Genomic DNA, 25762 nt, shown 5'->3' on the forward strand with positions numbered 1-25762 from the left:
TTCGTTACCGCAGGGGATATTCAGTGTTTTGCTATGACCGCGGAAGATAATGACAATGTCTACACAACCGCGGAAAATGAACAAAATTTTGCTGCGATCGTGGAAGAAGATGCTGATGTTTTGTTACTGCAGGGGTTACTAGGAGTTTTGCCGTGACCACAGGAGACAATGGCGATGTCTATTAGGCCGTGGGAAATTATCAGGATTTTGCCACGAACGCAAAAGACGATTATGTTTTGTTACCGCGTGGTATATTCAACGTTTTGCTGTGATGCGGGAAACAGTGACGATGTATATAGGACTACGGGAAATTATTTTTATAATGGAATCGGAATGCGAACCGAAAATTTCTGGAATCGACCGATCACAAATTTTCAGGTTATATTGTCAATCATGGCCACATCTTCTCTACCCACAGAAGAAATTTACACACCTTCAGTATCCGCTTGAAGTGGTAGCTAGCCTTGTTGTGGTCCGCAGACTTCTTACAGAACATGAGTGCCTTCTGATAGAGGAAGATATGCCTCTGCATGGGCTTCAGTCTCAGGTCTCGTAGTCGATCCTTCTTGCTCTCCGGCCACACCGAGAAGCTTCCTTGCATCAACAGCTCTCCCAACTCAGCCAAATCTCCCTGTAGAAATAATAAAATAATAAACATAACAAGAGATGTGCAGCAATGTCGTACCAATAATCACCAAATATTTAGATCAATTGAGACTCGACTCCATCCAGATAATCAAAAGTATAGATAGTTGAATTTTTCAAGAAAAGGTATTGGCACCTGGCAAGTGACCAATTGATATGACGCCACTATAGTCTCTCCCCATGATCAATCCAATTGGTACCCATTAAAATATGTAGTTGATCACTGCAAACAGCATCTCTGTAGAGTTAAGAACAATTTTAATGATTTTTAACTTAGAAGATGGAATATGGAGAATGAGACACAACATCGAGATTAGAGAGCGCTATAAAGACCCTGACATCATAGCGGAAGTCAAGAGCAGAAGATTGAGATGGTTTGGTCATATTTCGAGAAGAGAGGAAGACTCCACTACGAGAAATGTACTTGATAGAAACCCCGAAGGCAGGAGACCACAAGGCCGTCCCAAACTTAGATGGAAGGATCAAGTACAAAAAGATGTAAGAAGACTGGGAAGGAGTGAAAATGACACCAAAGACAGGGACATCTGGAGGCAGTGTGTGGGCGAGGCCAAGTACCTCTTAGGGTACCAGTGGCCACTCCAGTAAGTAAGTAAGTCACCACAACACAAGACACAAGTGGCAGATAGATGAATCCTTTAATATGCTAAGCTTGACTCATTGTTGGTTAGACAATATATAAGGGTTAAAAAGTTTAATAGGCTACAACAAAATGCTAGACAAATGTATTTTAGCAGATATAAAAGCACTCTCTACAGGTTTTTAGTATCTAGGCCATTTTATAAAATCAAATATTGTTTGAGGTACCTTCATCTGAAATAAAATCTGTTTTCTGTTAAAATACTGTTGGCTATGGTTTTTCACATGTTTATTGTTTGTGTCTAGTAATCTTTATGTTTTTACCTTTGTGTATAGTATTTGCAGCTTAAATGTTTCTACTTAAATCTAGTCAACCAAAAATGTCCATTCACTAAGTACCTGTTACTGTATGCAATATTTCATTTAGCCTAACTTAACAATTTGACTGTATAACTGTATTACTGTTCAATTGACCAAATAAAGAATCTTGTATCTTGCAACAAACTTAATTTGGACCTTGTTTTAAGGTTCTTAACCATAAAAAACTAAATAACAAATGAAAAAGATATACTTTTTGAATTTTGAATAAAAACTTACATACAACTTTTTGATGTAAATTCAAAGGTCAAACTTTGACATTTTTTTATATTTACATTTTTAAAGTAAATGTAAAAATATTTTTCCTAAAGTTACCTAACAATGTACATGTTCTCTCACTGATTTGAGAAAGCAAAGTGGCCAATTCGCTCATCAGTGAGACAATGTTACTCCAGATTTGCAACGTGAAGGCACGAAATAGTGAGCGCGTAACATTCAGGCAATGTCGTATGCGCGCGAAATACGTTGGCAGCACTGGCTGTAAATCAGCTGGTCAGCTGTTGTACTGTTGTATTTGTCACTTCACATTAAATGTTATATTAAAAGTTCACTTCTGTGTAAAAATAGGTTATGTTTCTTCACCAATTTATTTGTTTTATGGTAACTGTAGGAAAAGTATAATGTGCAACTCGAGGTCAAAGTACAATTGCCTCACTCGAGAAACCATTCCTCACTCGCCTACGGCTCGTGAGTAAGGATTTCTCTCGAGTGAGTCAATTGCTCACTTTTCTCACTAGTTGCACAAATAACTATTGTGCACTAACTATTGTTTGCATGTAGATTCAGAATATCACTTCATATTTATTACATTTTTTACAATTTAGATTTTTCAACCATGGTTACACTTGCCCCCAAAATTTTGCCGGCGGAGCAAGGGGAATATTAGTAACAGTTCTAGAAGCTGAAGAGACCGGGGTTTTTCTCTAACTGACCATAACAATATTATGCTAGATTAAAAAAAACTATATATTAAAAAAATATTTGTTCAAGTGAATCCTGTGCCCAAAGAGTTATACTACAATCACACAAAATATCACACAAAATTTAAATGCAATTTTTTTTAATTTCCTATTTTTATAAGATTGTCCCATAAAAATTAAATTTCAAAATTTGTTTAGGCTCCAAATTTAAAATATCTATGGCTAAACTTGTTACTCAAAAGGCAAGCTCACTTAATACAACCATCCATTTTGCTAGATATGTGGATCCAAAAAATTTAAGATTGACTCAGAACTAATTGAGATCACATTTAGTTAACTTGGACTCTGAAGCTAAGGCACAGCACGGCCATAGGAGGATTTAACCAGTACTTCAAGAAGTGAGGTACCTTGATCTAATCACTAGATCAAGCCAGCTGCCACTGGCGCTTGCTCACCCAGTATCCAGTGATAGAGATCTGATGCATGCTGTCGTTCACACACTTGAGTACCACCAACATACAGTCTAGAGCCTCCTGCAGCTCCCCACACCACTTCTGTCCCTCACTGTAATGGAGCAGGTCCTACAACAACAAATAACTCAGTAGCGGCTGGTGGGAGGGTTCTGCATATTTCAACATACATACAAAAGCCTACCCGTTTGTCAAAGAATTGAAAAACATTTTAAGTTTAAATTTGTAGGCCTAATACAAACACAAACACCCATCTTATCTTACTAATATTATAAATCTGAAAGTTTGTGAGTTTGTGTGTGTGTTTGTGTGTTGCTCAATCACGCATAAACTACTGGATGGATTGGGCTGAAATTTGGCATGATGATAGCTCACATTCCCGATTAACATTTAGGCATATTCTTATCTCAAAAATCTTTTTGAGCTCCGCCCCAGTGGCTCTGTAGTAGTTCCCTATGTTAACCTTATGAGTATTCATATTTAAAGGGAATTAAAGAATTTAGTCAGCTGTTTCAACTTTACAAGTTGGTTCTATAATATGCAATAGCATTAAAAAGTTATAACGTTTCCCAAGGTGCAGCACTATTATTTTGTTATTGCATGACAACAGCTAATTTGAACCAAGCAGCAACAAAAAGCTGTGATACACAACGAGAACTGTCAAAGTAGGATTGTTTACAGTTAGGTTTGAGTTTTTAATTTAATTAATAATTTGTGATATTGTGCGAATGTTTGATAATTTATTTTTTTCTATTGTTTAGGTGCAGTGGTAGAACATTATGGCAATGGTAGATGTGTTTTATTATATCATACCGTAAATTTATGAACCAAATTTTATCAAACTGTGTCCTCCTCCCATTGCAAACGCAAAGCTTGAGTATAACTGCAATAAGAATTTTACACTTATATGCCAACCCCGTACGAAGGATGGGTGCTCTGCTAGGACAATATAAATGTATTTATTTAAACTTGTTTCCAAGCTGCTATTCTAGTTAACTTGTCTGCAAATGGGTCTGTCCTGAAAAAAAAACAGAAATGATAATATTCTATAAAATATCTAAAGTTCAGTAGTAACTTAGTATACCTTTAACAGCAGTTGGTACTTGGTGATGCGCTGCACAGGTTTGAGTAAGTACGCCGCCAGTGGCAGTTTGTGGCCGAGCTTGCGTTGACAAGTGACAAAGAAAGCGTTGTCTCCTAGTGAAGCAATCAACCGCTCAGACCGAGGCTTATTCTGGCAGTAGTAGCTGTACAGTCGGTAGAATGACTCTTTCTGTAACATATCATTGTGTTTCTTAACTTGAAAGTACAATTTTAGAATCATGTATTTGAATACATGTTGTTATAAATTATTTTATACAGTACTAATAATAGGTTAAATACCTTTCTTTCCAATGACTAGGGCTTTCAGGGCAATCAGCCCCATTGTCAAATCTTCTGTCTTGCTATCTTGTTAATTACTGTTAAAAGCATTGGTCATTGCATTCCACATGTTGTACATACACACACTGCCACACGAAGTATTTATATTTATACGAAACATTTAACATTTGGCACATACTTTTGGCCGGCCTAAACAAAAATTACTAACGTGTAGCGGACCGGTACACTGACTCAGGAGGCAAAACATGGATCAAATTTTATATAGGTAACAGTTTAGGAGATATGAGCATTAAATGATAAAACATAGCGGATCCTGTAAATTTCCATCAAATTTATATGAAAGGTGAACGTGTGGGTAGAAGTTGTATGAATGGTTTCCAAGTCCCAGTGATTTTTGACAGTATTATTTAAATCCCTTTTTAAATCTTTGTCATTTATTTATTATTAAAGTGGTTTAAATACCTGCAATGTCGACAATCCCAAGTGGTTGTGAAACAACTAGTTTCGGCTCATAACGGAGCCATCTTCAGGTTTTCCAAGGACATAATCACTTCTTCCGAAGGTCGTCACAAATAATTTACATACATTTAAAAACATTAAAAAAACACGTAACACGCATGCCTAGGCCTAGCTTTAACGACGTGACCGGCGGGAGTTTACGTCTAGACTTAAAGTAACATGTCTAGACGTAAACTCCCGCCGGTCACGTCGTTAAAGCTAGGCCTAGGCATGCGTCTTACGTGTTTTTTTAATGTTTTTAAATGTATGTAAATTATTTGTGACGACCTTCGGAAGAAGTGATTATGTCCTTGGAAAACCTGAAGATGGCTCCGTTATGAGCCGAAACTAGTTGTTTCACAACCACTTGGGATTGTCGACATTGCAGGTATTTAAACCACTTTAATTGTATCTCGATAATCCGGAGGCTACCCATTCGAAAAAATATTTATTATTATTACTTTACCTTTTTTTACTATATTTTTTTTCTTTTTTTACACCTTTTAGATATTTCCAATGTTTAAGTTATCTGCTGTGGCTACCCTGTAAAATTGTTTTTCCCTTTTTGTAAATTAGATTAAAGATTATGTTAGATTATAGATTGTAGAATATGGATGGACTGATTAACTCGTTCACCACGCACAGGCTTTGCCTATGTGGGGAGGATCCATTTTTGTTTGGAATTACTGTTTGTATACTTTATTCATGGAATAAATGATGTTTGATTTGATTTTATTTGATCTGAGCAAACCTGTAATTTGTTTATATTACCAACCTAAGGTTAACTCAAGGTTTTGAAAAAAAAAAACCAAACATCAATATTTTTCTGAAGCGACCTTCTGTTACAATAAAATAAAAAAGATATTGTATGTATTGTAGTGTATGATTGGTTTATGATACCATTTCAATTTACTGTACATAATAGTTCTGATGTAACAATTCCTCATACAAAAAGTTATGTTAAATGGCTGCAATAAATCTCATTGAATCGTATAGAATCTTTGTGTATGAATAATGGGTTGTATGGCTAAATGTATTAGCGGAAAGTAAATAAAAGAAACGTCTTATAACACTTAAAACATATATTTACGCTTATACTGTTACTCACAAGACGGTAAATATACAAAAAAGATGGTAAGTGGTGATCGATTTCGATTGGACACTCCAATCATCATCAGATCCAATAGGCGAATGACAAGAATCTTGAATGGCGTCCCTACTTCAAGATACATTCAAGATTCTTGTCATTCGCCTATTGGGTCTGATGATGATTGGAGTGTCCAATCGAAATCGATCACCACTTACCATCTTTTTTGTATATTTACCGTCTTGTGAGTAACAGTATAAGCGTAAATATATGTTTTAAGTGTTATAAGATGTTTCTTTTATTTACTTGCCGTAAATCGAATAACACGTACAATGCTGATCAAGAAGTTATTTAAATGTATTAGGTAAATAAACTAATTTATTTACATATCTATTTACAAAAACCATTTGCAAATTATGATAAGAGTTCTAAAAGTTAATCTTAAGTTTCTAAAAAGCACGATTAAACAAGGAACTAAGATTAAAACAATTTAAGGTTATCTTAGAATCAAAATTCTAAGCTTTTTTACCACTTGAGATTTCAAATTAATTACTAGATTTGAATAGTACTAGTTTTATTTGGTTGAATAAAATTCTTTACTGCAGAAAATGAGTAGTTCAAACCAAGAGTAAGTTAGTGAATTTTTGACTAAACTCCTCAAATCATCTCTTTGTCTGATCTAGGCTATATAAAAAAAAAACATACTGAGGCTAAATTCAAAATTGTTCACACTGCGGATAGTTGAGCTGTCAGACTCACCCTGTGTGTAAAGCACAACGCCACCAGCTCCGTGGTAGAAATACAGTTCTCCAGGTCCTTCAGGAATACTTCTCCATGGAACCTGTACAGCTCCTCCAGGTTACCAAACAACACCTCTGCCTTGTCCTCCAGTCCAGCTGGTAGGAGAGTCCTCATGTCCTCCTCTGACATCTGATACTTATAACCCTACAAACAACACAAATATATAGGACAGTGGGAGATGTTCAGGGTTTTGCTGCATTCGTTGAAGACAATGATGTTTTATTGACTGATGGAAATATACAGAATGTTGCCAATATCTGAGGAGGTAAGGTGACTATAATATTGTAGTATAGTTACCTCGTCGAGTAATCCAAATGTTGCTGATAAAGGTTAAAAACCTACTGTACATGTTTCACCGTTAATACGGCATCGTCAGGGTACAAATAACATAAAAGACATTAGATGATTCGGCAAAAGAACATTTTAAGAAATTAAAAATTTTTACAGATTATGGGCGATATATTTATGAAACAATTATTATCGCCAAACAAATGAATCAGAGCAAGTAATAAATTCAGTGCATTCTTATAATTTTAGGAGGAGAAGGGAGTTTGTCCAGCCTCACAAATTAAAATTTTAAAAAAACCCTCATATGCTGGTAACGATTTTATAAAATTTGTCCCTGGATTCATAAAAAAAGAAACGAATCCATCTAAATTCAAGAAAATTCTAAATGAGCATATGATAAATGTAGCATTATATTCTTTTGATGAATTTTCCACCTCCCATAAATAGAAATAGTATTTTTATTTCAAGTATTCAGACACTATTCACTGTACCACCAATGTACATGATTTATGACGAATAATGATGTTTGAATATGAATATATTACTGTCACACGTCATAATAAATAAATAACACAAAACGAACATTTAGATAGGCTTATCACACGACAATAGACCTACTACCTGCACTGGGACCATCCTAATCTCTGCACTCTTTGCAATACAAGAACACTTCTCTGTGTGCTGCCACACAGGATCCAGATCCTGGCCGGTATTCTGGATTGAGCCGCTGTTATGAAAGATGTTCCCAAGGCCGCTGAGGGTTTAGGATTTTGTCATAATTGTGGAAAACAGTGATGATGTTTTCAGTTTAAACTTGATTTGGGGTTTGATTTTTTCATTGCTGCTCTATTTTTTCTTCACTTTAACCACTACTCCAAAATTAATCTGTGTAACGACTTAAAAACAGGGGTTGGTGTAGTACAACCAATTTATAAAGAAAATTTAGTAAATCGAAAAAAAAGTTTGGTGTCAAGAATTGATAGTAGAAAATTTTTCAGGTATTGGTGTCGGTATCGAGAATGAACAGATTTTGCTATAGTCACATATCTAATCAAAACGTGAAAGAGTTTATTTTGCCAAAAGATTTTGATTTTTGAAACAAGGTTCTGAAGGGTTTCCAAAGGTTCTGGAATTTTGAGAAGAAGGGAATATGAAAGCCAAAACTTTTATATTGGGTTAGTTTGAAACTTTTATATTTGTAAGAAAATTTCTAGAGTGTCTTTTTTAATGTGGAAACTTAGAGATTGTGTGAGGGATGAGTATTTGAGGATATCTTATTTTTCTTTTGTCCAATCACATATTTGTTTACATGGAATAGTTTTGTGGGGTCACCCCAGTGCTGTACACGACATTCTCATAATTCAAAAGAAAATCTTGAGAACCATGTGTAGAGTGGATGAAGTGGAACACTGTAAACCATTGTTTATCAGACTAAATATCATGACATTAATAAACCTTTACGAGACCACTTTCATGCACATGACACGAGAGGCAAGGCTAAACTGGATTTACCCCAACACAGGTTGGCCAAAACAGGTAAATCCTTTAAAGCCAACTGTGTTAGGTTTTTTAATAGGCTCCCCCAAACTGCAAAACTCATCTCATTTAATCACTTTAAAACAACTATAAAAAATTGGCTAGTTGAAAACCCTTTTTCTTCGTTTGATGAATTTGAAATGTCAGAGTTTAATGTTAATTTTTAACCTGTTGTACATAGTTTTTAATTAATTTTAATTTAATGTATTAACATTTAGTAAGAATATTTGACTGTTCCTATTTCTGTATTGTTATAGATCAATGGAATAAATACTCTTGACTCTTTGTAAAGTTTTAATTTTAAAAAAGGCTGGAAGTCACTGTTCATTTGCAATTAGTTTTTTTATATATTTTTGAAAATAAATTATATCATTGTGTTTAAATAACGGAAAAGGCCCAGTTCTTATTTTTAACCACAGAGTTATAACTTACAGTCAGTATAGACCCCAGTTCCGCCACATAGAGCCGCTCAGTGTCCAGCAATTCAGTCAGCACATGGTTACGCTTGGCCTTGTGAGTGTCAGGCGGGGGTGGTGGGGCAGGTAGAGGAGTGGGGGTCTGTAGAGGCACAGCAGGCTCCGGTGTCACAGTCTGTACAGGGCGAGGCGGACGACGTGATACACGTTTCAAGCTGCTCACACGCTTGTCACACATTGTCGTCACATCAGCTATCCTCTGCAATACCTGTAGGGAAACAATTCAGTATTATCATTAATATAGAAATTTAGTAGTATTATGTCTTAAATTTTAACCATACAATTTAGGAAGATTTAAGTCCTTAAACATTGGTTGGTTAGACAAGTTTGAAGCATACTTTGTAGTTTTATCTAATACTATACTAGAGCCAGCTTTTGGAGTTGAATGTAGGTAGAGCGTCTAATATGCCCTTCTAAATCATGGGAGAAACTGGAAAGTGTAATTTTAGATAAGTTAAACCCCCTGATCAAAACGAACTATCAAATATTGTGTTAGTCAGAAACAAAAAGATAAGTCATATCAGTCCTCAAATAAGGTATCACCTGAAATGTCTCCACGACCTGAATCATTATGTGTCAACCACAATGAAACAGCAATGCAAGCTATCAGCTAATGGGCTAACCAAGAACACAAGAAGAGATTGAAGGCTTGCTTAGAACTTCAGATAAGTTCATCCAAATTGCTGTGGAACTGATTTCCCTGAACCGCAATATCGAGGCAATAGTTTTTATCACAGAACACTGCCACTTTAAAATACACATGCAAACCTAATCTGCATTTCCACTCACCTGAGTGACCAGAGCCTTCGTCTCTGGAGTGATGGAGTCCTGGAAGAGTGTGTGGAACTCCCGCGGGCTGCTGACCTTGAACTGTGACGCAGACGACATGAACGCCTCGAGTTCAGCCAACGCAGCCTCTGCACTCTCCGCACTACAAGAACACTTCTCTGTGTGCTGCGACGCCAGCAGGTCTATGCCTTGAGTACACCAAGCATTCGCCTGAAACATTTACGTTTTCTTGATATCAATCTTCAAAGATAGAGAGAAAAATCAATATTAAATGATGCAAGACAATGAGATGTTTACTTAATTAGTCAATAGCTAGACCATAAAGCTTAAGAAGTGTGGTTAAGGGGAAAAACATATAGGTAGAGTAGAGACAGTTCTACTTGACTCAGAGAATTAACTTTTCTTTTACTCGATTTACAGTTTTTTTAGTGTACTTTGTAAGTCTTCAGAGTAAGGTAACGCCTGAATCCCTGGGTTACAACATACTCACATGACGAATTGCTATTAATAGTTAGAATCAGGCTCCTTGACAATTGTCCTGTCCTTTGACCATGGATTAGATGACTCAACTCAACCCCCCTTACTTATCCTATTATTCTTGCTTTTTTATCTCAATCTGTGTTCACTTTCATAAGCGAACAATACAGCTTCCCCTTATCTTCCATCTCAGGATTCATACAGGTTTTTACTACCAAATAGTTAAGATAGAGACTAGGTTCAGTTACAAATGTCTTTCACTAACTGAGCTATTACAACACTGGCTTAGCTTGCAAAATAAAGCTCTAACCTTATCAATGCTCTCCTGCAGCTCTCTACACTTTGCCAGGAACTCCGACCTCTTCTGCAGACGGTCTGCTAGAGTGACACTCATCCGTTGCAATTCCTCACACTTGGGAGCGACACAATCCAGGTGTAGGTAGTGTCTCCCTCGCAACATACGTTCTCCACAGCTGACCAGCTCTTCTGCTCTCTCTACCTCACTCTGAGAAGACAAAAATCAAAAGTCAGCCAATGAAATTAAAAATGTCTGTATTTGAGAAGCAAAGTTGGGACTAGCAAGTCTTCTCTACCTTTCACCTCTAGAACATAAATAAACTACTAATTTTAATAGTCCAAACTTGACAAGACTCATACTTTAAATTCAATCTTTAGGGATAAAACGATTTAGCCAGAGTAAAAGATCAGCAGTGTTGGAAACACTCTATCACACTTACGTGGTATTGTGTCTAGTTCATTTTACTAGTCATGGTTCACAGTCACAAGTCAGAGCTAAGACGGAAAATCAGGTATACTAGTGTACCTGTTGCTCGAAATCGAGCAATTGTCAAGTACTGGTATTATACAGAAGTTATTTTAAAACTACAGTAATAACAGTCATAATTTTCGATGAGTTTAAAAGACCCGACTAAATGCTTATGTAACTAATTGAAATACTCACGCTATTTAATAGCACTTTGAAATAATAAATAAACGCTGCTTGGAAAAATATTTTTGTATTTTTTGGACCCGGCCTTATTTTTTAGTGTTTTCTACAAATGTTTCCCGACTTATAGCTATTAACAGTAAACATTTCTTGCATGTATTTATTTGATTTGACTTTAGGTAGGTTTACTTTACCACTGTGACAGCATGATGTGTATATTGTTCATGGTTTTTTTACTTCCAAAATAAGTTGCTCAGCATAACTGGCAAAAATGATTCATCTCCCCAAGTGATGGTGTACCTGGATTCCTTACTGTGAGACCGGGCCTCTCTTCTACTCTTCTCATAAGTACTGTATAAGATTTCCTCACATTTGTTTTCAATGTAATTGTTACGGGAAAATGCGACCTTTGAGAGCAACTCGTGCTCTTAAGGGTAAGAGATTTTAAATTCTAAAATCTGTTGTTATAGTCAGAACAGTAACTGATGAGAGAACTACTCGTGGCTGCAAGGGAACTACTCTTGGCTGCAGACAGTATGTCCTCCTTGAGCTTGACAGACTCTCAACCCTGGGCCACTAGCAGCTGATGAGCCACCTACAGTCAGAACAGTACCTGAGGAGAGAACTACTCTTGGCTGCAGACAGTATGTTGGGTTGTCTCCTCCTCCTGTTTTCAATATTTCTCCTTTGAATTTAGAATTTTTCTGTTCTTCCAACAAAACTGATTAACTGTTTCGATTTGTTTATAACCTCCTAAATTATAGAAACATCAATATTAACTCCAAAAAAGTCAGTTTATTTTTATATAAAGCTGTTTTTGTTTTTAAATTTGTTTTCAATGTAATTGTTACGGGAAAATGCGACCTTTGAGAGCAACTCGTGCTCTTAAGGGTAAGAGATTTTAAATTCTAAAACCTTTATGCAAAACTACGAATTGAGAGGAATCATTTGATAACAGCCCTCACGTATTAATATAAGAGATATACATCAAACGGCTCAGGAGGCTAATGACAATTAATAAAAAACCTTGATGTTAATTTCATTTATCCTCCAGTCACTCACCACACATATCTTCTGAAAGACCACCAGCTCCCTGATGAGGATGTCCACTCTGTCCACTGTCTCCCCAACCTCAGTCATCTCACTGACAGACTTGAGATGTCTATCAAGTGCTCCCTGGATATCCTTGAAGTCCTGCTCAAACCTCTTTAGCTCCAGGTACTGATGTAGCCTTGCAGAGTGTTGTTGCCAAAACTCATCAAACGTTCGCTCCGTCTCCTCCAGCTGCACTAGTAGTCTGCAACAAAACTGAGTTGAAGGGGTGGTCCTTGTAAAATAAATCTTGTACTGTAATTGATCCATTCCTCTTAGGGGTTTTTGACTATACAGGGTGTTTCACGGAAACCCTGACAAACTTCAGAAAATGGTTCCTGGGGTCAAAACTGGTAAAAAATGTCCTTTGTTCAACATGTTCATGTTCCTTGGTCAAAATGTTCAACAGATACACTGAAAACCTAAAAAAAACATATTTTTACGTATAACTAGAAAACGAGTGAGTTTAGGACATATGTTTATAGGACATTTTTTACGAGTTTTGACCCCAGGAACCATTTCTTGAAGTTTGTCAGGGTTCCTGTATACCTTTCAGGCACATTTGGCTCAGTTCACCAGCTATTAAAAAGCCTAGAGACACAGAAAAAATCACAATGAAACAAAAAAAACTTGATACTTGGCAGTAACCTGTTCAACTCTCTATTTCTGGCAATATGTCTAAATAATAGCTGTTTTATCTATATTAAAATTTTAGCTATAACAGCTATTATTTAAGGTTATTTTAAGTAGCTTTTAGGAACAGCCAGAAAGTCCTCAACGATCCTAAGAAAAGTTAGTAGCTTTTTGATGGTTCGAAACTGGACACAGCGTCCCTGATCGTTGGACTTTACATAAATGATCCTGACTGATGAAACAGCTGATCTTAGTCATTAACAAAGCTACAAAGATCGTCTCACTCCATTCTACACTCATCCTTCACTCATATTTGGGTTAAAATACAGACCTACGTCCCTATCTCAATTAACTGATAATTATTGTAGTCAGGATTAGCAAGATGTCTGTCATGGATAAATTTTAGGAAACTTTAGCAAAAGTGTATCAGCTTTGTTAGAGGTTAGTGGCATTTTCCAACCTGCCAAATCTGACTGTGAATGAAACTTCTCGTCCAAAATATTGAGAGAGATGGTATGGTTCAAGTCAGTTCTTGATCTGATATCATCTCTCTAATAGGGTAAAAGTTAAGAATGCACACCAAGAAAATAGCTATTTAGAAATTATTTTTAATCCACAGCATGGCCATTTTATGTATAGATCTAATTATTTCAACTTCCTATGACAAACCTTTACTATTACCAGGGATCAAACCTATCAATCTTCATCTTGCTATTAACACACATTTTTTACTGTCATTATGCTCTATCTGACTGGTGATTAGCTACACAGCTTTAAAATGGATGGTAAATAAATCAAAATATCTCTCTTTTAAAGTCTGTCACAGCAGTTATGCAATAAACCATAGATCAAGTTAATTGTAAATTACAAAAAAAAGTTATAAATGACTGAGTGCCAAGACATACCTCTCCACCGCTGTAATGTTAGCTAGAGAGGAAGGCTCCTTAGTGGGAGTGCCTTGCAGTCTCTGTCTGATGTCTCCCAGTAGAGTCTCCCCTCGCTTGGCTGCAGACAGTATGTCCTCCTTGAGCTTGGCATACTCTCCACCCTGGGCCACTAACAGCTGATGAGCCACCTACAGTCAGAACAGTAACTGATGAGAGAACATCTCTTGGCTGCAGACAGTATGTCCTCCTTGAGCTTGGCATACTCTCCACTCTGGGCCACTAGCAGCTGATGAGCCACCTACAGTCAGAACAGTAACTGAGGAGAGAACTACTCTTGGCTGCAGACAGTATGTCCTCCTTGAGCTTGGCATACTCTCCACTCTGGGCCACTAGCAGCTGATGAGCCACCTACAGTCAGAACAGTAACTGATGAGAGAACTACTCTTGGCTGCAGACAGTATGTCCTCCTTGAGCTTGGCAGACTCTCCACCCTGGGCCACTAGCAGCTGATGAGCCACCTATAGTCAGAACAGTAACTGATGAGAGAACTACTCGTGGCTGCAAGGGAACTACTCTTGGCTGCAGACAGTATGTCCTCCTTGAGCTTGACAGACTCTCAACCCTGGGCCACTAGCAGCTGATGAGCCACCTACAGTCAGAACAGTACCTGAGGAGAGAACTACTCTTGGCTGCAGACAGTATGTCCTCCTTGAGCTTGGCATACTCTCCACCCTGGGCCACTAGCAGCTGATGAGCCACCTACAGTCAGAACAGTAACTGATGAAAGAACTACTCTTGGCTGCAGACAGTATGTCCTCCTTGAGCTTGGCAGACTCTCCACCCTGGGCCACTAACAGCTGATGAGCCACCTATAGTCAGAACAGTAACTGATGAGAGAACTACTCGTGGCTGCAAGGGAACTACTCTTGGCTGCAGACAGTATGTCCTCCTTGAGCTTGACAGACTCTCAACCCTGGGCCACTAGCAGCTGATGAGCCACCTACAGTCAGAACAGTAACTGAGGAGAGAACTACTACTCTTGGCTGCAGACAGTATGTCCTCCTTGAGCTTGGCATACTCTCCACCCTGGGCCACTAGCAGCTGATGAGCCACCTACAGTCAGAACAGTAACTGAGGAGAGAACTACTCTTGGCTGCAAACAGTATGTCCTCCATGACATGGCATACTCTCCACCCTGGGCCACTAGCAGCTGATGAGCCACCTACAGTCAGAACAGTAACTGATGAGAGAACTACTCTTGCCTGCAGACAGTATGTCCTCCTTGAGCTTGGCATACTCTCCACCCTGGGCCACTAGCAGCTGATGAGCCACCTACAGTCAGAACAGTAACTGATGAGAGAACTACTCTTGGCTGCAGACAGTATGTCCTCCTTGAGCTTGGCATACTCTCCACCCTGGGCCATTAGCAGCTGATGAGCCACCTACAGTCAGAACAGTAACTGAGGAGGGAACTACTCTTGGCTGCAGACAGTATGTCCTCCTTGAGCTTGGCATACTCTCCACCCTGGGCCACTAGCAGCTGATGAGCCACCTACAGTCAGAACAGTAACTGAGGAGAGAACTACTCTTGGCTGCAAACAGTATGTCCTCCATGACCTTGGCATACTCTCCACCCTGGGCCACTAGCAGCTGATGAGCCACCTACAGTCAGAACAGTAACTGATGAGAGAACTACTCTTGGCTGCAGACAGTATGTCCTCCTTCAGCTTGGCAGACTCTCCACTCTGGGCCACTAGCAGCTGATGAGCCACCTACAGTCAGAACAGTAACTGAGGAAAGAACTACTCTTGGCTGCAGACAGTATGTCCTCCTTGAGCTTAGCATACTCTCCATTCTGGGTCACTAGCAGCTGATGAGCCACCTACAGTCAGAACAGTAACTGAGGAGAGAACTACTCTTGGCTGCAGACAGTATGTCCTCCTTGAGCTTGGCAGACTCTCCATTATGGGCTACTGGCGGCAGCTGATGAGCCACCTACAGTCAGAACAGTAACTGAGGAGGGAACTACTGTTGGCTGCAGACAGTTGTCCTCCTTGAACTTGGCAGACTCTCCACACTGGGCCACTAGCAGCTGATGAGCCACCTACATTCAGAACAGTAACTGAGGAGAGAACTACTCTTGGCTGCAGACAGTATGTCCTCCTTGAGCTTGGCAGGCTCTCCACTCTGGGCTACTAGCAGCAGCTGATGAGCCACCTACAGTCAGAACAGTAACTGAGGAGAGAACTACTCTTGGCTTCAGACAGTTGTCCTCCTTGAGCTTGGCAGACTCTCCACTCTGGGCCACTAGCAGCTGATGAGCCACCTACAGTCAGAACAGTAACTGAGGAGAGAACTACTCTTGGCTGCAGACAGTTGTCCTCCTTGAGCTTGGCAGACTCTCCACTCTGGGCCACTAGCGGCAGCTGATGAGCCACCAACAGTCAGAACAGTAACTGAGGAGGGAACTACTCTTGGCAGCAGACAGTATGTCCTCCTTGAGCTTGGCAGACTCTCCACTCTGGGCCACTAGCAGCAGCTGATGAGCCACCTACAGTCAGAACAGTAACTGAGGAAGGAACTACTCTTGGCTGCAGACAGTATGTCCTCCTTGAGCTTGGCAGACTCTCCACTCTGGGCCACTAGCGGCAGCTGATGAGCCACCAACAGTCAGAACAGTAACTGAGGAGAGAACTACTCTTGGCTGCAGACAGTATGTCCTCCTTGAGCTTGGCAGACTCTCCACTCTGGGCCACTAGCAGCTGATGAGCCACCAACAGTCAGAACAGTAACTGAGGAGGGAACTACTCTTGGCTGCAGACAGTATGTCCTCCTTGAGCTTGGCAGACTCTCCACTCTGGGCCACTAGCGGCAGCTGATGAGCCACCAACAGTCAGAACAGTAACTGAGGAGAGAACTACTCTTGGCTGCAGACAGTATGTCCTCCTTGAGCTTGGCAGACTCTCCACTCTGGGCCACTAGCGGCAGCTGATGAGCCACCAACAGTCAGAACAGTAACTGAGGAAGGAACTACTCTTGGCTGCAGACAGTATGTCCTCCTTGAGCTTGGCAGACTCTCCACTCTGGGCCACTAGCGGCAGCTGATGAGCCACCAACAGTCAGAACAGTAACTGAGGAGAGAACTACTCTTGGCTGCAGACAGTATGTCCTCCTTGAGCTTGGCAGACTCTCCACTCTGGGCCACTAGCGGCAGCTGATGAGCCACCAACAGTCAGAACAGTAACTGAGGAAGGAACTACTCTTGGCTGCAGACAGTATGTCCTCCTTGAGCTTGGCAGACTCTCCACTCTGGGCCACTAGCGGCAGCTGATGAGCCACCAACAGTCAGAACAGTAACTGAGGAAGGAACTACTCTTGGCTGCAGACAGTATGTCCTCCTTGAGCTTGGCAGACTCTCCACTCTGGGCCACTAGCGGCAGCTGATGAGCCACCAACAGTCAGAACAGTAACTGAGGAGAGAACTACTCTTGGCTGCAGACAGTATGTCCTCCTTGAGCTTGGCAGACTCTCCACTCTGGGCCACTAGCGGCAGCTGATGAGCCACCAACAGTCAGAACAGTAACTGAGGAAGGAACTACTCTTGGCTGCAGACAGTATGTCCTCCTTGAGCTTGGCAGACTCTCCACTCTGGGCCACTAGCGGCAGCTGATGAGCCACCAACAGTCAGAACAGTAACTGAGGAAGGAACTACTCTTGGCTGCAGACAGTATGTCCTCCTTGAGCTTGGCAGACTCTCCACTCTGGGCCACTAGCGGCAGCTGATGAGCCACCAACAGTCAGAACAGTAACTGAGGAAGGAACTACTCTTGGCTGCAGACAGTATGTCCTCCTTGAGCTTGGCAGACTCTCCACTCTGGGCCACTAGCGGCAGCTGATGAGCCACCAACAGTCAGAACAGTAACTGAGGAGAGAACTACTCTTGGCTGCAGACAGTATGTCCTCCTTGAGCTTGGCAGACTCTCCACTCTGGGCCACTAGCAGCTGATGAGCCACCAACAGTCAGAACAGTAACTGAGGAGGGAACTACTCTTGGCTGCAGACAGTATGTCCTCCTTGAGCTTGGCAGACTCTCCACTCTGGGCCACTAGCGGCAGCTGATGAGCCACCAACAGTCAGAACAGTAACTGAGGAGGGAACTACTCTTGGCTGCAGGCAGTATGTCCTCCTTGAGCTTGGCAGACTCTCCACTCTGGGCCACTAGCGGCAGCTGATGAGCCACCAACAGTCAGAACAGTAACTGAGGAGGGAACTACTCTTGGCTGCAGGCAGTATGTCCTCCTTGAGCTTGGCAGACTCTCCACTCTGGGCCACTAGCGGCAGCTGATGAGCCACCAACAGTCAGAACAGTAACTGAGGAGGGAACTACTCTTGGCTGCAGACAGTATGTCCTCCTTGAGCTTGGCAGACTCTCCACCCTGGGCCACTAGCAGCTGATGAGCTACCTACAGTCAGAACAGTGACTGAGGAGAGAACTACTCTTGGCTGCAGACAGTATGTCCTCCTTGAGCTTGGCAGACTCTCCACCCTGGGCCACTAGCAGCTGATGAGCCACCTACAGTCAGAACAGTGAGGGGATAACTTCTTTTGGCTAATCTAACTGCAATGCTTCCTAAATAATCAGTTCCTTGAAAAAAAACTTGGTTATTTAGTAGACTTGTTATATTGAGAATTTTGATTTCAAACAGGATTTGGTTTCTATATGTTTGTAAAGCTTAACAAGTTTTAAACTTTCCTTTAACATGTACATACTACAATAGTATACTACCACATGCTATTATTCGATTTACTGATGATATAAACTGTAAATTATCAATATGAAGATGGTAAACTATAAAAAGTTAAAATATGTTCATTCAACAAATGTATGGAGCTAATGGTTTACTCACCTCAAGTGTAGCACCGGCGCCAAGCTCAGTTGCGCTCTCTCTGAGTCGTCTTGTAAACTCATCCAAAGACAATGAAACAGCACGAGTTTGGCAAGAGAACTGCTCCAGCGCCTGACAGAGAACAATATAAGGTTCAGGTAACAATACTAAGGTTCAGAAAAATACTTACAAAAAATCAAATTATTCCAGGGTATTACACAGCAAGTTGTCAGGTTTTGATGGATAAACTTCCTGGTTGTATTTTTATTAAAGATGTGCGAGCAGCTCGATTTTCGAGCTGAGCCCAGCGTAGCCTAAAAGCTTGAGTGATCCAAGCACCAAGTCTGAGTCATTGGATTAAGTTTTTCCCATAAAATTTCTCCCATTTACTCATATCAGAAAATACAGTAAAACGTCATAAATGTTTTGCTTTTGAAACTTATTGTTGTGTGCAAAGTATTAGTTTATTTGATTATGCATTGCGGAGGTAGACAAATAGACAAATAGACAAATAATCTTTATTTACACATTCATTAAGAATAGTAGTAGCGTCAATTACTTAACACTAAGTACAATTAGGTACTTAGTGAGGTCAGGCAAAAAAAAACATAGTCTTAAGTGAGTCACAAGACTATGGACTGAAAACAACTGAAGAAAATTTTATCACAAAACCAAAATTTAATTTTCATTTATTTTATGTCTTTTTTTTAAATAATCTGTTGTTTAAGTTGTTTGATAATTTTCCCCCACAGATTTCAAGTTCTCTACTGGAACTCTTTGTTTCATTGGTTTTGAAGATTTATTGATCAAGATGTTTGTATTGTAGGTACTGCTGGAGTCTACAAAACCAAACATTACATTTTTAAGTAAAGTCACACTTTGAGTATAACTTACACTAAAAAGTAAATTTAGGAGAAAGTTTTGGATTGCAAGCCTTCCATCAACTTAGGCCCTAGTAAGTTATGTATTAAATAAACCCATAAATAACACTAAAGGTTATGGGAGTAGTTGGACTTACAATGCGCTGCTGGATCCAGTGGGAATGACTGTAAGGCATGGTTCCCTCTAGATCAGTGGTCAGTTCACTTTTGTCTACATACTGATGTAGCTCTTCCACACAGCTACAAACAACTACCTGGAAACAGAACAAATACTACTAGAATAGTATACAAGTGTTTTGTGTATAGTCTCAAGTTGTTGTGGTGATACTTATGCTAGGACAGACTCTTTCTCTTTCGTATTGGCTTCCTATCACAACAATTATAGGAAACTAAATCTTAACATTCTCTTTGGATACAGAAATAGATTTATATGGCCTAGTTGTTTATAATAAGTTATTTATGAAAAGATCACTTAATTGGATGAGGCTTTTACTAGTTGTGCTACTATTGATGCTATATTTGATCTTCTAATACAAGGGTTCTCAAACTTCACCTAGTTTTGCATTCTATGACATTCGGGAATGAAATTGTCAGTCAAAAATTAAAAAAATTAACATTTATTTTAATACAAACTCAGAAACTTTGCATCATGTTCTGTCGGATCTTATTCATGTTGTTTACAATAGTAAGCTTTCAAATGTAAGATATGAGTACTTACTTTGAATTTAAACTCTTCTTTAAATAACTTATTGCTAACTTCAGATATTGCTTTTTGGAAAAATCCTGAGGGTCGAATCACGTAAGCCACATTTAAGATACCTGGGAAGAATCCCTGCAAAAAACAAATACATATTTAAATAATGTTATAATAATGAACCAGTCCAAGTGTTGTTGCTAAACTTAAAGCTGTGCAGACTTAGATTAACTGTGGTGTACAGTATTTGGTTTTGTAAATAACGGGAACTGGGTTTTCAGCATGGGGTTGTAAAATGGGGTTGTGCATTTTGAATGCTCAAAACCGGATGTTAATATGGCCGATTGTTGCCAAATTTCCGGTGCAGGCTTGCCAATAGATGCACATACAATGTCTAAAATGTCCAAAATGCCAATCGCAGCGCTGGAACAGAGAAATTTAAAAATGGTACCAACTTAAACATGTGTCGTACGTAACCAATACATGTTTTCAATCTCAAAACTATGTCATCTGTTTGTTTCAACCGAAAACTTGTACAAAAGCAAAAAAAATCCAAAGTTTTTGCCCACAAATTTTGTTATATAATACCGAACTTTATTGGCTACTGAACTGTATATTTTAAGCCAGCAATAAAATAAAATAAAATCCATTTTACCAAATTGTATTCAACATTTACATTCATTGATGGTCTTAACTTAGGCTAACTAGTCCAGCCAAAATTAGTAATATAAATCCAAGATAATGTTATTATTTTACCAAATTTCATAACAACATACAATGCTCAAAAGCTATTAAATTACTACAACCCATAATGGTGATTGGCTGACAAAACAGTGATTACACAGTGATTTGTATCTCACAATACAGTGATTATGACTCAATCTAAGTGACTGAGAACCTAGATAAGTAGCCTACTTCCTGGTTACTGTAACCTTTACACAACAGCAGACTTGGTCAGCTAATACTGTAGTTGGCATTAAAATATGTAAATGTGAATTATAAAAACCTACACACTTGTTAACATTTTTAATTTTACAAACCTTCATTTTCATACCATATTCATTTTCAAAATATATTTTATTGTTTTAAAAATATTTAAATAACACTATTCTACATGTATGGCCTAGCATTTGTAAGTGGAGAACGTTAATATTTTAAATTATTTAACATACGGTATTGGAGGTTTTGGAGGGAAAAAACACGAGTAACCAAACTGGTTTTTGTAACAACAGCTAGTAAAAAATACATCAAAACCTTGTTTTTCAGCACTTCATTTAAACAAATTTTCCAGAAAAGGGCCCCTGCCCCATGGCCAACTTTTTCTTGATACCCCAGTAGGTCCATCCACCCCCTGAACAATTTTCTAGTGGCCAACGCTCAGCTCAGTAGTTGTTAAAATTGCATATGCAATAAACGCCCCGAAATTTTGAATTTACCCCCTATGATATACTTAGGGGAAATATGAGAATGAGAATGAGATTTTGATATGCTCATCTGAACCGTTTACAAACATGCTAGAACCTTGAAATTTGAAAAGGGTGTGGAACGTCACCTTGAATTATCCAGAAAATATACAAAAGTCCCATTTAATCAAACTTTCCAACACCCCCAAAATGGCAAACATCTGAAAACAACAAAATAAAAGTTTTTTTTTTAAAGGCTATAAACTAGAACTAAACTAACGTGGTTGGTAAGACCTAGAAAAGATTTGAAAGAATTTTCATGGTCAGCAATTAAATTTTCCACAAGACACTCTTAGGCGTTTTCCGAATATAACACCCCTTCACCCCAAAAAAGCACCCTACTTTCAAAATTTTGCATTTAGGCCTATTTTCAAATTTTCAATTGTTTTCATAACTTTTTTCTACCTAACAAAATTTGTATGCAAGTTGCACATATGCTGTGCATCATAAGGGTCCATATTTAGCAGCTGTAAATAATATGTAAAAAAACGTTATTAGTTACTCTTTAATATACACGAGGCATATTTTTTAAGTAAGTACCGTTTATAAATTTCTCCGTTCCAGCCCTGCGATTGGCATTTTGGACATTTTCGCTGTGTATGTGCATCTATTGGCAAGCCTGCGCCGGAAATTTGGCAACAATTGGCCGTGTTTACGTCCGGTTTCGAGCATTCAAAATGGTGCCGCCAATTGAGACTGCCGCCAACTATGAAGTGTGCGCTGTAATTTGATTTTTATTTAAGTGCTAATGGTGTGAAAGCCATTGAAATTCATCGACAGATTAGTTAAGTGTATGGCAAGGACATTATGAGTGACGTAATGGTACACAAGTGGGTAGGGTTTTTAAAGGGACGGCCGCACCAATGTTCATGAGGAGCAACAGACGGGGCGGCCATCTGTCATTACTGATGATTTGGTGCGTAAACTCGATGAAAAGTGAGAGAGAACAGATGGTTTAAGATCTCATCATTATCTGATGAGTTTAATTTAGTTTCGAGTAGTGTCATTTATGATATTGTGACTGAAAAATTTAGTACCGAAAATTCTGCTCACGCTAGGTGCCGAAAATGTTGACTGAGGTGCACAAAAAAGCGTCTAGACAGTGCATTGACTTTGATTTATTTATTTATTTATTTGTTTATTTGTTCACGGTATAACACCATTTTTAGTGCTATGATTGAGTGCTATGATGAGAAAGGAGATGATTTGTTACATCAAATTGTTACAGGCAATGAAACATGTGTGTCTTATGTTACGCCAGAGTCAACATCTTAGTGGTCAGCGCCTAGACAACGATGATGAGGTCAAAACAGCAGTGGCATAGTGGTCATCCAGTCAGGCGGCAGAATTCTTGGAGAAAGGAATGCAAAAGCTCGTGGAACGATATCATAAATGCCTTAATATTGAAGGACTCTATGTCAAAAAGTAGATTAAGATACTGGCTTTCAAATAAAAATATAATCATGACAATAAGTATACTCGTTTTTGTTTTATTTTAAAACGATACTTACTTACAAAACATGCCTCGTATAATTATTAGTTTTCAAATTATAAACCAACTAAATCGGATGATTCTTTTTTAAACACCCTGCAGGCCTATAACCTCTTTATACTTACTGATATCTTGAGTAAAGTAGTCTTAACAGAACTCCACTTGTCGTTTCTCCGATCAACCACCAGCACAAAGCCCATGTCAGCTTCTTGCATTCTGAGGAAGAACACACAACTCTCAACAAAACTTAGCAAATGAGCAGATTATTAGATTCAGGTTGTAGAATGGTTGAGATAAAAATGGCTCAAGAAAAATTTTGTTTTAATAGTACTTTAGATTATTAGTTTAACTTATTACAACGGCTCACTTAAATTATTTCAAAGAAATTTGTTGTTCGTTAGTACTTTAAAAAAATGTCAAGTTGTATTAGATTAGATTAACTTACTGTCTTATTATTAGAAATAAGTAGCCAACAAAGATTTTCAAAATATTTCTGCATGTTCTGTAATGGTGTTTTCTTTGTTAGAAACAACAATAATTTTTCATTTGGCAGTTACAATTTGAAAATTTTGAAAAAAAAAATACTAAATAATTTTTTAGAGTAATTTAGATTTTTCAAATTTATCAAAATCATTTTCATTTGTAGATTGTCCAGTTCAAACTATTAACTGAATATACCTGCACTGCTGAATTTGTTTTCCAAAAACTGGTGAAAAAACTTGTAGGGTATATTTGAAAAATATTTATCGCTTCGTCAAGTTGATATTTTAAGTTATACCTACCATGCAAAAATCAGTGCATTTTAAACAAAGACAAAATCAATGTCAATGCTGATAAGTTACATAGCAATGATAACAGGAACTCCAATTATTATATTGATAGCAATATTGCTCTCTTGATAGGCTTGGTGGAAGATTTTCTCATGGTAGTGTAACATGAGTTCAAGTTAAACTGAAATTATTCAGTTGGGTCTCTCTTAAATACTAAGACGATTACAAATAGTTGAATGAAGCGAGGGGAAACAACAAAAACAATAAATTTGGAAGCAGCAGCATTTGCAATACAATTAATCTTAGTACATAATCCATCGTTAACTTGGAGTAAAATTAAATTTGATGTGTTACTCTTACAGCTGTCAAGATATGCTTTTAAGGGGTTTGGTTAGGTGTAGTTGTAAGTAAACCAAATAAATTATACTAACCAAAAAGATAAAGTAAAATTATCTAATTAATGGTAAATAAAAAATTTAAAAAGAACTAGAGAAAGTATAAATTTACATTTTACCTATTATATGAGCGTTATTATTTACCCGACAAGTTTCTCTATTAAACAAACACTGCTATAAGTGTCTTAGCAATCTATTGTGGTTAAGATAAAGCTACATCAAATAACAAGCAGTAAATCGTTGTGGATCAAACGTACTAAAAGAAGGTTTAAGGAGCAAACACCAAATATAGTACGAGGTTATCTCCTGAATTTAAAGAAATGTTTACATCATAACATCAAGCGGTAGCAATACTGTAATTTAGCAGCTATCATGTAGGAGTAACTATTGATCAAATCATGAGGAACAGCGCCTGTTTAAAGTTTGAAATTCATAATTTACTCAAACTTTTCCATTCTCTACTACATTGGTTGGTAAAAAATGGAATAATTAATAGCAAATAGTACAGAAACAGTTGCTCATATTTATCAAATTATCAATTATTTAAGATGGGGACGCCACTATGCCACTATGTGCATATTTTAACCCAAAGATGAGTGAAGGACGAGTGGTGCGATCTTGTAGTTGTTAGTGACTAAGGCCTCCTTAAAGAGCAAATGGTAGTTATAAAAAATTACTGTAAAACACACAAGAAAAGGTTTGGTTTTTTTGAAGACTGAATTTTTTTCTACGAGAAATAAAATAAAATAAAGCAGCTACAACAGATGAACTAAGCTTGAAAAAACAGCTAAGTGTCTTATAATTTGATGTGATACTCCCTGGTGTGGGTAAGAATTTAACCTCCGCACTAGTGAGTAATACGACGATCCGCAGTACTATCCTGATAATTAGTCCAATTCCTTAATCCCAAGGCAAAAATGTGGTTCGGATTCCACTATAAACTGTAGGTCCCTTAGTTGCCATTAGCTGTATGTTGGCATTAGTCACTAACAAGACTGCAAGATCGCGCCACTCATCCTACACTCAACTCCATTCATACTTGGGTTGAATTACCTACTTTTGTATGCTCACCATTTCAATGAAAAGTATTAAAGTATTATAGTTTTGCAGTCATGTTCAAACTTTGATAATTGAGTATCGCTACTCTAAATGAGGGTGTAAATACGGAATATTTAACCTTTCCTAATTAATATATTCAAATATGAATGTGTAGGATGGGGTGAGTACTGCTGAGTAAGACCAACTGGTCCTTTTGCTAGGATTATCATTATAAGGGTT

The 25762-nt window shown here is 38.3% G+C and overlaps 1 protein-coding gene across 1 annotated transcript in view; it reads right to left on the reverse strand.

Annotated features, from left to right (window-relative positions):
• LOC128988784 (guanine nucleotide exchange factor DBS-like) overlaps nucleotides 1–25762 on the reverse strand; it is a 66743-nt gene that overhangs the window by 9895 nt on the left and 31086 nt on the right. The window contains exons 4-16 of the mRNA XM_054410414.1: nucleotides 23445–23535; nucleotides 20389–20502; nucleotides 19808–19924; nucleotides 18811–18921; nucleotides 13922–14091; nucleotides 12354–12588; nucleotides 10656–10850; nucleotides 9869–10078; nucleotides 9036–9287; nucleotides 6738–6923; nucleotides 4095–4283; nucleotides 2996–3121; nucleotides 434–631 (exon numbers count right to left, since the gene is read on the reverse strand). Of these exons, the coding sequence (XP_054266389.1) occupies nucleotides 434–631; nucleotides 2996–3121; nucleotides 4095–4283; nucleotides 6738–6923; nucleotides 9036–9287; nucleotides 9869–10078; nucleotides 10656–10850; nucleotides 12354–12588; nucleotides 13922–14091; nucleotides 18811–18921; nucleotides 19808–19924; nucleotides 20389–20502; nucleotides 23445–23535 (2194 nt within the window). The remainder of the gene's footprint in view (nucleotides 1–433; nucleotides 632–2995; nucleotides 3122–4094; nucleotides 4284–6737; nucleotides 6924–9035; nucleotides 9288–9868; nucleotides 10079–10655; nucleotides 10851–12353; nucleotides 12589–13921; nucleotides 14092–18810; nucleotides 18922–19807; nucleotides 19925–20388; nucleotides 20503–23444; nucleotides 23536–25762) is intronic.

This window comes from Macrosteles quadrilineatus, unplaced genomic scaffold, assembly GCF_028750875.1.
Source record: "Macrosteles quadrilineatus isolate MER2022 unplaced genomic scaffold, UCM_ALF_1.0 Scaffold_3__2_contigs__length_128488019, whole genome shotgun sequence".
Taxonomy (NCBI): domain Eukaryota; kingdom Metazoa; phylum Arthropoda; class Insecta; order Hemiptera; family Cicadellidae; genus Macrosteles; species Macrosteles quadrilineatus.